General features: G+C 43.2%; 1 protein-coding gene across 2 annotated transcripts in view; it reads left to right on the top strand.

Annotated features, from left to right (window-relative positions):
* Nucleotides 1-9,361, top strand: part of KCNG3 (potassium voltage-gated channel modifier subfamily G member 3) — a 32,640-nt gene extending 23,279 nt beyond the window's left edge. For both annotated transcript variants that reach the window (XM_084901536.1, XM_084901535.1), the window contains exon 2: nt 8,459-9,361. In XM_084901536.1, the coding sequence (XP_084757662.1) occupies nt 8,459-9,104 (646 nt within the window). In that variant the 3' untranslated portion in view covers nt 9,105-9,361. The remainder of the gene's footprint in view (nt 1-8,458) is intronic.
* Nucleotides 9,362-12,824: the final 3,463 nt, after the last annotated feature.

Raw genomic sequence — 12,824 nt, 5'->3', positions numbered from 1 at the left:
ATCTGGTGCCTGTGTTGCTGAAACAGAGGTCAGAAGAAGAACCGCAGTCAAGAGGTAGAGCCCCGTTCACCCAGGCAAGGGGGAGACCTATATGTTCCTGTCTGCTAAGGGGACCGTGAGAAAAGTAAGCACAGCCGCGTAGAGGTGGTTATAGGGAGGAGAGAGCCTGCAGAATAATAGCAGCCCCGCAGAAACTCCCGAGTCCTCGCAGCCAGTCCTCCATGGTGGAAGGGTGACCTTTCTATTCCCCAGTGTCCTCATCCTGCACACATCTATCCTTAAGAAATGGCCATCCACGTAGGGCCGTGAACAAACCAAATATATCAAGCAAGGAGCATAAAATAACAACTTGATTACAACTACAAGGAAGACATAAATCCCAGCCAGGGTTTAGTGTATTATATAATCAATGAGTATATATTATTAATCTGCCATGTATTTATTAGCCGTGTGCCACGAGCAAGGAAATTCTCTTTGCTGCAGTTTCCTCATGCAAATGGGGAGGAAATAACAAAGCCTATTCATTTCAGTTGGGAGACTTGAATGAATGCATGTAAGCTTATAGGAAGAGATGCTTGGTACTGGAGTAAATGCTTCATGTGCGTTTTTATTCTCGTAATTGATCTAGATTGGAAGATGAGTGGTATGGCCTCTTTCTGTAAGGTCATTAAAGTGCGTTGAAAAAAAAAATCAAGTTTTAAAACAAAACTTGCCTTTTCTCCCATTTAATTTACAGTTGTGGAGAAAACTCAGGTACGGACATGAAAGAGGCTGAAGGTAATGCGGTGGACATTGATGTGCAATTGGTAGGACATTTAAAAAAAATGTTTTTATTGATTTCAGAGAGAGGAAGGGAGAGGAAGAGAGAGATAGAAACGTCAATGACGAGAGAGAGAGAATCATTGATCAGCTGCCTCCTGCATGCCCTCCCCACTGGGGATCAAGACTGGAAGCTGGGCATGTGCCCTGACTGGGAACCGTGACCTCCTGATTCATGGGTTCACGCTCAACCACTCAGCACTGAGCTACAGCGGCCGCACCTCCTGGGCATTTTTATCACACCATCTATCACCACACTGTACGTGCCTGTGAGAAATGTGATTGGAAGGGCCTGTACCTTTAAGTCTGAAAGTTTGGGGTAAAAGGGTGTCACGTTTTCTGTGGTGGCACTTCTGGGGTTGATCCAAGCTGCTGACAACTCCATCATGGTGATTGCTCTTCTAGTTGATTATGCTTTTCACTTTTTCTCAAAAACAAATTTTTTTTAAAATTAAAAAAATAATATGTGACATGGCAAAGCATTTAACAGCATAAAAGGGAATGAAGTAGAAAAATGAGGTTTCTTTTAGTCTAATTACATTTAAAAAATATTTTTATTGTTGAGAGTATGATAGATGCCCCCATTCCCTCCTCTCTATCCCCTCCGTCTGGTTCCCATCCCAGCCTATTGTCAGTAAACTCCACCCCCTCTTCCTCTCCTTTTGGTGTCATATACAAGAAGTCATTGGAAAAATGAAATAAGAAATCATTGCCACCAAAACCGGTTTGGCTCAGTGGATAGAGGATAGGCCTGCGGACTGGAAGGTCCCAGATTTGATTCTGGTCAAGGGCATGTATTATACCTTGGTTGTGGGCATATCCCAGTGGGGTCGGGGGTGCAGGAGGCTGCTGATCGATGATTCTCATGGATGTTTCTAACTCTCTATCCCTCTCTCTTCTTCTCTGTGAAAAATCAATAAAATATATTTTAAAAAATCATTGCCAAACCAATGTCATGAAGTCTTCCTCTAATGTTTTCTTCTAGGAGTTTTATAGTTTTGGGTCTTACATATTGGTCTTGAATCCATTTGGAGTTAATGGCAGGCTTCAATGATCCCTTAAAGGTTCCATAAGAACAAGGAGGCTTCTGGTGGCTGTGGTTAACCCAGGGCTTTAGGTTCTGTCAAAGTCACTTACGTTGTGCGGGACAGGCACCCATTAAGCACTCGCTAAGTGTCCGATGGGTTTGGGAAATAAGGGCAGGAGATACAAAAAGGAGTAAGGCAGAGAACTCTCTCGGGTGATGTGAATGCTTCATAGGAGTTTGGGTTATAGAGGTTATGCATTTTTCAAAACTCAGTGAATGTACACTAAGGTTTGTACTTTCATTGCATGTAAGGTTTGCATCAAAAGAATCTAGAAACAATTACTAGCCAATGGTATGTACTCTGAAGTTTTTAGAGGAAAGTACACTGATGTTTGCAATTTACTTTAAAAAAAAAAAGTAAATATATATATCGCTTTGCACTCCGCTGTCCCCTCTCAGAGAATATGGGAATTCTAGCATATCACTCGGATGTCCCCTCTCAGGGGACATTGCAGTTTATTAGTGATTACGGGGAATTGAGTTATTTCAACGCACGTTTCCGCCGCAAAGTAACGTCGAGTAGCTGGTAGCCAATGTCCAGAATGGTTCGGAGTGCAAAGGGATATATATATATATATTACTGATTTTTTACAGAGAGGAAGGGAGAGAGATATCCAGAAACATCGAACAGCTGCCTCCTGCACACCCCCCCCAAATCTGTGCCCACAACCAAGGTACATGCCTTTGACTGGAATTGAACCTGGGATCCTTCAGTCCGCAGGCCAACGCTCTATCCACTGAGCCAAACTGGTTTCGGCTACAATTTACTTTAAAATGCATCCAAAAAAAAATAGATTAAACCAGCCGGCATGGATCAGCAGTTGAGCATTGACCTATGAACCAGGAGGCCACAGTTCACTTCCTGATCAGGCCACATGCCCGGGTTGCAGACTCTATCTCTAGTGTGGGGTGTATGTGGAAGCCAGCCTATCAGTGATTCTCTCTCACCATTGATGTTTCTGTCTCTCTCTCCCTTTCCCTTCCTCTCTGAAATCAATTTAAAAATGTATAAAATAGGTTAGTAGATGGAGAGAGAGATGAATAGGTGATAAGCAACTATATTTAAAATGTGAATGAATTTGCTTCACATTTGAAAATTTTCATAATAAAATGTTGATGGAAAAAGATGAGAAGATAGGGAGACTGACCCTCACAGCCCAGTTAACGGCCTCTTGTATCCTGTCCTACTCTTTTTTATTTTTTTTTATTTTTTGAGGAGGTTGTTAGGTTGTGGGAGAAGGTCTGGTTAGCAATAAAAGCACTTGTTCCCCGTTGGAGCCTGTTTGTAAACCTCTGAGTCATTCCCAGATGTACCTTCAGTCCTGACGGATCAGAGTAATTCCAGTAACTGATGATTGCCATTGCTGAGGTCCTCCAGAACCTCAGAAAGGAATACATTTTATTTTAAAATATATATATTTTATTGATTTTTTTTTTTTTATAGAGAGGAAGAGAGAGGGATAAAGAGTTAGAAACATCAATCAGCTGCCTCTTGCACACACACCTCCCCCCCACACTGGGGATGTGTTCGCAACCAAGGTACATGCCCTTGACCGGAATTGAATCCGGGACCTTTCAGTCCGTAGGCTCTATCCACTGAGCCAAACCAGTTTTGGCAGGAATACATTTTACATCATACCTTGGTATACAGTTACATCTACATGAAACAAGGCTTCGTGAATCTATACTTCGATGCACTCTAATATTTTCTGTTTCATTTCTGAAAATTGTCGGTTTTGATCCATCAGTGGGTTAAGAACCGACAGTTGAAAAATGCTGCTGTTTGACACACTTCATTTAGTATTAACAGTGCACACTGTCATAAAATCATTAGCGTTTCCACATGTTCCTTGGAACTTCAAAGCTCAGTAGAGTCAAGTTCCATGACAGGCTCCTCTGTAGCTTCTTAGTTGTGTGGCCTTGGAAGAGATGTTTAGCTTTTCAGCCTCAGTTGTGTCCCCTGAACAATGGAGCTCGTAAGGGCCACACGCCTTTCATCGGCTTCTCGAAAAGGATGAAACTCGATGGTGTCTGTGAAGTGCTTATGAGCCCCATGGCCAAACGAAAGCTCTCAATAAGTGGTACATATATTTTTTTTAAAATATATTTTATTGATTTTATACAGAGAGGAAGGGAGAGAGATAGAGAGTTAGAAACATCGATGAGAGAGAGTCATCGATCAGCTGCCTCTTGCACACCCCCTTCTGGGGATATGCCCGAAACCAAGGTACATGCCCTTGACCGGAATCGAACCCGGGACCCTTCAGTCCCCAAGCCAACGCTCTATCCATTGAGCCAAACCGGTCCCGGCAGTGGTACATATTTTTATTAGCCAGGAATTCCTGAACTTCTGTGTTTGGGCCTCAAAGGAATCAGCATGGGCTTCAACAAGTATGTTGTTCCCTCGTACCTTCTTTAGTTCTTCTTTTAAAAAAATATATTTTTATTGATTTTTTTACAGAGAGGAAGAGAGAGGGATAGAGAGTTAAAAACATCAATGAGAGAGAAACATCGGTCAGCTGCCTCCTACACCCCCCCCCCCCCCCCACTGGGGATGTACCCACAACCAATGTACATGCCCTTGACCAGAATCGAACCTGGGACCCTTCAGTCCACAGGTCTATGCTCTATCCATGAGCCAAACCGATTTCGGCCCTTCTTTAGTTTTTCTTACTTGTTTTTGTTTGTTTGTTTGTTTTTGTTTTTTATGGAAGTGACCTTTGGGAAGGCCCAATCGTTGGCACTAGCGCTCAGTAAAAAGCACTCATTTTGCCAACAGTTGTCGGTGGTGGCATTGGCAAGAGCGCTCCTCGGAAACATGGGGAATCTTGGCAGGGTTAGTGGTGTTTGCTGTTGGCGTCTGCCTTGGCATCATCCTAGGCGAGAGAGGGATGCCTGGGGTTTCTCTTCGATTCCTCTCCTTCGCACGGAATTCTGGCGAAACTGCATCTGACTGGGAGGTGGGCAGGAGGAGCCCAGAGGGCCTCATTATGGAGGAGTTCACCACTTTGAAATCCCCTCTCCTGAGGAATTCTTCTGCACCATTTGGATTTCCTCCTTTTTTCCCCCCCATCTGAACAACGTTGGCTGCTGGTAGAAATAATTAAACAGAAAGTGTTCTGATATTTCTGGCACAATTAACATTATTTTTACTCTTCTTTTAAAAAAAATATTTTATTGATTTTTTTTACAAAGAGGAAGAGAGAGAGACAGAGAGTTAGAAACATTGATGAGAGAGAATCAGCTGCCTCTTGCACACCCCCCTACTGGGGATGTGCCCACAACCAAGGTACATGCCCTTGACCGGAATCGAACCTGGGACCTTTCAGTCCGCAGGCCGACTGCTCTATCCACTGAGCCAAATCAGTTTCGGCTACTCTTCTTAATTTAATAGAATCCTAGGATTTTATTGCTGGGAGAGCCCTTAGGAGGACAATGCAACTCTGCCACTGGTGGGGTCCTCTTTCTGAGCTGGAGCCAGCGCTCCTGCCCGGGGGAGCCGGAGACCTGGAGACCTGTTAGCCATAGGCAAAGGAAGAAGAATGTTCCTACGTCTGTCTGCGGACCTGACTGCGTGCATCCCTTCCTTACCCAGGAGTGCAGCCCACCGAGAGTTCTCCGTGGCTTCACACCACAAAGCTGTATCTGCTGCTCACGTACCATGTTTGATCCGAGGCAGGCTCTTCTCCATGCAGACACCCAGGGGCTTGGGCTGCATCTTGTCGCCTTTTAGGACACACGCCTCCCAGTTGCTATGGTGGGGGATCCATGCTTACTCCTCTGAGCTTCTGCCCAGAGGTGATAGAGTCATTTTGCTCAGGGCTCACTTGTCAGAAATGGTCATGGAACCTTCTTGATCGCTAAGGGGTTGGAACTGTGGGGGGCAGGGGGCACCTATGGAGTATTTGATGACCGTTTCCTGGGAGAGGGATAATATGGTACTATATATGTTAAAACTGTAGATTGGGGGGGGGGGGGTGGAAATGTAGCTTCTTATTCTCCACATCTATTAAGTTTGACCACTCTCCCAGTTTTCTAAGCCTCCAGGTTCACAGAGGCCTTGAGGGCAGCAGCTTTTCCTGATTGTCTGGTGGGGACAGGGGAGCGGCTGCCAACCGCAGGGTGAAGGGGTCCGGGAGCAGAGAGGCAGAGAAGAGGAACCGTGGGGGCAGCTGTGCCTTCATCCGCTGACATCGTGTGTTTACTTTGTGTGGTCGGTTGAAAAATGCCCCTCCTCGGCCCCCCCAAGATAGCAGGCCCTAATCCCTGGAACGAGTGGATGTTACTGTACATACTGTACACGGCAGAAGGGCTTGTGCAGATGGGATTACATTAAGGATCTTGAGATGGTGGGGTTATGCTGGGTTATTGGTCTGGAAATGCTGTCACAACTTCAGAAGAGGGAGGGACATGTCACACAGTGACAGAGAGGAGGACGCAGGGGAACCGCCGAGGCAGAGACTGAAATGCTATGGCTGTAAACCAAGGGATGCCGACAGCCAGCAGAAGCTGGAAGAGAAAAGGAGTGGACTCTCTCTGAGAGCCCCGAAGGCAGTGTGGCCCTCCTAACACCTGATTTTGGCCTCGTGGCATTGATTTTGCATGTCTGGCCTCTAGAACGAGGGGGAAGTAATTTTCTGTTGTTTTATGCCACCAAGTTTATGGTAATTTAAAAAAAAATATTTTTTTATTGATTTCAGAGAGGAAAGGAGAGGGAGAGATAGAAACGTTAATGAGAATCATTGATCAGCTGCCTCCTGCACGTCACACACCAGGACTCAATCCTGGGAACAGAACCGTGACCGCCTGATTCATAGATCAATGCTCTATGAGCATAGATCAATGCTCACTGAGCCACGGTTGCTGGGCTGTGGTAATTTTTTATAGCTTCCATAGGAGGCATGTACTTGGGTTTCCAGTTTCTTTTTAAAAAAATATGTATTTTGATTTTTTACAGAGAGTAAGGGAGAGGGAGAGAGAGAGATAGAAATATCAATGAGAGTGGAACATCAATCAGCTGCTTCCTGCACACCCCCAACTAGGGATAGTGCCTGCAACCAAGGTACATGCCCTTGACTGGAATCGAACCTGGGACCCTTGAGTCCTCAGGCCAATGCTGAGCCAAACCAGTTAGGACGGGTTCCCAGCTTCTTGGTAATCAGTGGCTATTTGCTGTTATAACCAGTGCCCGGAGGACTTGGTGGCTGGAGTGAAGACTGGGGAACAATGGTTGGGGAATGGGGTGGGAGTGAGAATTTTCTTTATATCCCCCATTTTTCACCTTTTAAATTTGAACTATGTGAATGTGCTACCTATTCAAAGAATAAATGAAAGTAATCTTTACAGCCCTGTGAATCCTACAGTAGGAGAATATGATTAATTCCGTGTGTCTATTCCCCTGAGTAACACCCGGTACAGCTTGTGCTCTGTGACCTGCATTTTGAGGAATTCTTCCCAAAATGTTGCCCCACGGACCTTACCCTCTTGCCTTCGCCAGTGTCTTCTTTCCATTGTACTTCCGATGTTTGGGTCTAGGTCAGTGGTGGTAAAAGAGTTATGTGAAGAAAAGTGAATGATGGTATAATAATGATAACTTTTCATTTGAATCTAAAAAATGCAATTTAATTAAAAAATTACCTCTGAATTACCTGTCCTTGTGGATCTAGGCTTCCTGACCGGTGTGCTGAGATTTCCTTTTTCTCAGCCTTGGAGACTGTGGTCAGGGGCGAGAGTGGCCAGAGCCCCCCAGGCTGGTGGCTTCCGCTTCCAGAATAGAACCCCTCGAGGCCCACACATTGTGTAAATACTATTATCTTCGGTGCCGTGTGTGCAGTGATGTGGAAAGGTTGGGAAATACTGCTCTGGCTAAAATGCGGCCTTGTATTTTTAAAATGTCTGTTGCATAAAATAGCCATAAACAAACAAACCAGCCAGTGGGGTCTTTGGGAAAACTCCAGTGATGGTTTGGCTCCTCAGCCCTTTCCCCGCTGTGACACTCAGGATGGATGGAGGCTCTGTGTGGGGAGGCGGCTGGCACTCCTTCCCTGCAAAGCCCCCGGAGCAGGCTCAGCTTGAGTGTCTCCCACACAAAGCCAGAAAAGGAGGCAGAGTCACATTTTAGGAGATGATCGTGGCGTTCCCTCTAATGTACCGAGAAATACACGATTGAAAACGTGGGTATGCCGGCTCTGTGGGAGCAGAGTCCTCTGACCTCGCTCATAACCGACGTCCCGTTTCGCATTGTGGCTCGCCGAGTCCAGGCTCACTTTCAATTCGCCAAGTAGGAGATGTTAAGTATTAGTGACAAGCGAAAAAAACAGTGCAATGCAGTATGTAAATAAGAGCTTCATCAGGTTCAGTTGTCACTTGCACGGTGATATTTGTTCTGTTACGTCCTGGTGGGTCTGATGGTGTTGGTGATGCCGTCCTTCATGTCTTCTGGAATAAGTTAAGTGAATTAACATGTCAGTGTAGTACTATCTGAAGAACTCAAAAGAGCTATTACAACGCTTAAAAATAAAGTGATCAATTCTCCTTTTGTTCTCTTGACAGGATAATTGAAGCCATCTGCATAGGGTGGTTCACTGCAGAGTGCATCGTGAGGTTCATCATTTCCAAAAACAAGTGTGAGTTTGTCAAGAGACCCCTGAACATCATTGACTTGCTGGCAATCACGCCGTATTACATCTCCGTGCTGATGACCGTGTTTACGGGCGAGAACTCTCAGCTCCAGAGGGCCGGAGTCACCTTGAGGGTGCTTAGAATGATGAGGATTTTTTGGGTGATTAAGCTTGCCCGTCACTTCATTGGTCTTCAGACACTCGGTTTGACTCTCAAACGATGTTACCGAGAGATGGTTATGCTACTTGTCTTCATTTGTGTTGCCATGGCAATCTTCAGCGCACTTTCTCAGCTTCTTGAACATGGGTTGGACCTGGAAGCATCCAACAAGGACTTCGCCAGCATCCCTGCTGCCTGCTGGTGGGTGATTATCTCTATGACTACAGTTGGCTATGGAGATATGTATCCTATCACAATGCCTGGAAGAATCCTTGGAGGAGTTTGTGTTGTCAGCGGGATTGTTCTGTTGGCATTGCCTATCACTTTCATCTACCATAGCTTTGTGCAGTGTTATCATGAGCTCAAATTTAGATCAGCTAGATATAGTAGGAGCCTCTCCACCGAGTTCCTAAATTAATGCATTGCACACCGAGTCTTGCATACACCTCGTTTGTTAGGAAGACTTAATGCTGCTTCGTATTCATGTGTTCCTTGCTCGGTGAGCACACTGCAGTGGAGTACTGTTGTCATCTTGGTAGGGTAAACGTTATCCTTCCCAGCTGAAGGGATAAAGCAATTTACTTATTATGGAGTAAACAAGATTGAGACTGCAAAGGAAAAAGTAATGATTTCTAGACTTGATTTTAATATCTGATTTTATTGAGACTTGTTTCCTCCTCCTTGCCTTGAACAATGACACACTTTTTTTTGTTTTGTTTTGAAGTGTATTATTTGAACATTTTAAAATGAAAAGCTACTATTTTCCAAATGTTTTTCTATCTTATGAATTTGGACGAGTCTTGGGAGTTATGGTGTTTTTTTGTTGGAGAGTAACATTTTCGTTTCTAAATGTTGTATAATCTCTCATATCAATGTCAGAAGTATCCTGGAAACATATGTCACATGCAAGAACTGTTTAACAAATACTTTTAAAAAATTGGCTGAATTTAAACTGTACAACGGAGCTATAATAGATACAAGCAAGAATAGTATATTTGGAAAACTTTTTCCAGCATTTCTCAATTCTCGGATTTATTTTTGTTCCTAGTATTCACTTTATTCATGCAGCTTCATAGAAGCTTGAGTATGTCCTTACTTTTTCTTTTACCTCTTTGCTGAAATGACTAAACAAGAATTTTAGAATGAAGAGAGCTAGTGTTATTTAGTATTTTATTGGAGTTCATTGTATTTGAATTCATTGCTGTTACTAGGTGATAATTGTCCTAACATTCAGATGTCCAAACAAGATTTCCACATCAGAAATAATAGAAGTGGTTTGATATTACAACCCATATTTTTCTTCTGCTTCCCCCCCCCGCCCTCACCTAAACAACATGGGTTAAGTCTTGTCAGGTGAAAGGATATTTATATATACCAAAGTCATACATAGATGTTATCACTGGATTAACATAAAAAAAGAAATGAAATATTTTCTTACTCTTGGTTGCTGCATAGCTAAGCCATTTTAAGCCAGCTGAGAGCAATGAATACATACTCATTTGATCTGATCTTCACCATCATAAATAACGGCCACACCAAAGCTTCTTGCAATAAATACTGAATAATATGCCACATTAATTTGGCAGATTATTAGGCCTAGATGTAAAACTGATGACTATGTAGTGCTAAACTCTAGCAAAGTGAGTTAATACTTTTGCTTTGTTAATTAGCTGCCATAAAAAAGTCAGTATATATACACAAAAGTTAAAGTCATTGATTATTGAATAATTTAATGTACACTGTAATTAAATCAGGGTGAGGGCAGGAAGAGGATGGGACCTTGATACATTTATCAAAGAAAGGATCACCAGAAGTGTTCATTAAAGGGATATTAGCCATCATCTGGTTTAGGTAGAAAACCAGGGCAAGAGAGGATATGATTGTGAAGGAGTGAGGGCTAACATCTGGATCTCTAGAAATGGAGTCCAGCAGCTTATTTTTAACACATTCTGGGTTTTGAGAAACCACAATTCTTTGGCAGTGCCATTACTGAGGTAATAATAGCAAAACTGTTCCTTTTTCCCTATTTCTTTTCCTGAGTTTATGTGATATTTTGGCCATTAAAAATCTCACCCCACCCAGCCCTAACCTGTTTGGCTCAGTGGATAGAATGTCAGCCTGTGGACTTAAGGGCCCCAGGTTCTATTCTTGCTAAGAGCACATGCCCAGGTTTCGGGCTCCATCCGCCCTCCCTCAGCCCCAAGTAGGGGGTGAACAGGAGGCAGCCAATCAATGATTCTTTCTCATCATTGATGTTTCTATCTCTCTCCTTTTCTCTCTGAAATCAATGAAAAAAATATATTTTAAGGATCTCACCCCACCCAGACAGTATGGCTCAGTGGTTGAGCGTCAACCTATGAACCAGAAGGTCAAGGTGTGAATCCCAGTCAGGGCACACGTCCAGGTTTTGGGCTCGATCTCCAGTAGGGGGAGTACAAGAGGCAGATGAACAATGATTCTCATCATTGATGTTTTATCTTTCTCCCTCTCTTCCTCTCTGAAGTCAATAAAAATACATTAAAAAAAAAAGAGAATCTCAACCCATCTTCCCTACTACTAGTAGTATGCTATTTGTCGCTACTCAAAATAAAGTCCGTTCGTTATTGTACATTTATTGTATTTTAATATATCTGAAATACATGGCATGGGTTTATTTTTCCATACCTATTTGGATTAAGGCTTTGTGAGTCATACAAATAACATGCAGGTGACAGCATCCCTAATTAAGATATGATAGCCATCCATTTTGCTGGCACAGGGAACTCTGGGAATACTATGTCTTATCTTCCCCACGTTAAATTAGAGGTGTCTTGAGGACTGGGATCCTCCTTCTTGCACACAATTTCATATTCCCAGAGAGTCTATGACAGATTCAGGCAGAATCTGTGCACTGATGTGGGGGGAGAAGCTTGTGTGTAGAGAGACAAGGAGAAGCAAACCCTTACACATGTACCTGAAGATACACAGGTAGACTTGGAGGCTGCTCTTAAATAACAAGTAAGAAATCTCTTGTTGGGGAATTCCAGACTTCTCCTAAAGGAGCAGGTGGGGAAAATCCTGAAGACAGCTCCGCTCCCTATTTACTAAGGATGATGACGAGAACATGGTAGAGTAGTTCTCTAATGAGTAATCTAGATAATGGATAATGTAACTTTTTTAGGACAGAGGCATTTTAGAACTTCCCTTACATGTTATTACCTTGAAAAAAAAAATCATTTAATAGGACTTCTTTCTTGGTTGTGCTTTTAGACATTTTTCCTGGCACAAAGTGCTTTCATTTAGGGTCTTTATTAGTAGCAAGAAGTCAGATAGTGTCCTAATTAAAATGCCCGAAGAGGAAAGAGGAGGCCGGAATGGTACTGATTTTATGTAGGACTTGTTGTTTATTCTCTAAAATAGGATATTTTTCCCCCCTCCAGGATTAAAGCTAAAACTAGAGAACACATTTGAAAGTATTCAAGGGCTTATTTATCTTTCGCTGTTATGACTGTTGTCATTGTGGGTTGCGAGTGAAACGGTTGCATTTGCTTTGCTTTTGGGTTTTGCAGTTACTTGTGGCCACACCTTTGTGAGCTTTTACTTTCTTGAAGATGTAGAAATACATCCTTTCACAGTGGCTGTCAGTAAATTAAAGTGATATTTCCTGTTTTTAAGCTTTTGTCCCCGTGTCTTGCCAAGGTCTTCCCAAGAGCAGTGAAGCTAGGGGGTGAGGGAGGACGGATTAAATAGAATGCTGATGTTGGAAGCATTTTCTTTGTTGGTTTGATATTTTCTAGAAGCAGCTTATTTCCTCTTTGCTATAGAAATGAAAAATAAGAAGCTGAAAACTCCTAGCTCTGTTTACTATTAAGCTTGCTTAATGCCAAACAATGCCTAGCTTCCCAAAGTATTTCAAGAGCCCCCTGACCCTACATAAAGGTATATTTATTCACTTACGGAATACAATGTATAATACAATCAAATAGGGAGTAAACATTGCACAGGGCCATAGGAAATTAGACTAAAGGGCCCTGGAAATCTCTGGTCCCCTCCAGATGTTAGCAGTGAGGGCACTGTGTTTCCAACGGGTTGTGATTTAGCCATTGTCACCCACAGGGAGACCAACTTGTCCCTGCTCGCCTGCGACTTTGAGCACTGA

This window comes from Pipistrellus hanaki (assembly GCF_964339955.1).
Source record: "Pipistrellus hanaki genome assembly, chromosome: 12".
Taxonomy (NCBI): domain Eukaryota; kingdom Metazoa; phylum Chordata; class Mammalia; order Chiroptera; family Vespertilionidae; genus Pipistrellus; species Pipistrellus hanaki.
This window is presented reverse-complemented; position numbering and strand designations above follow the sequence as displayed.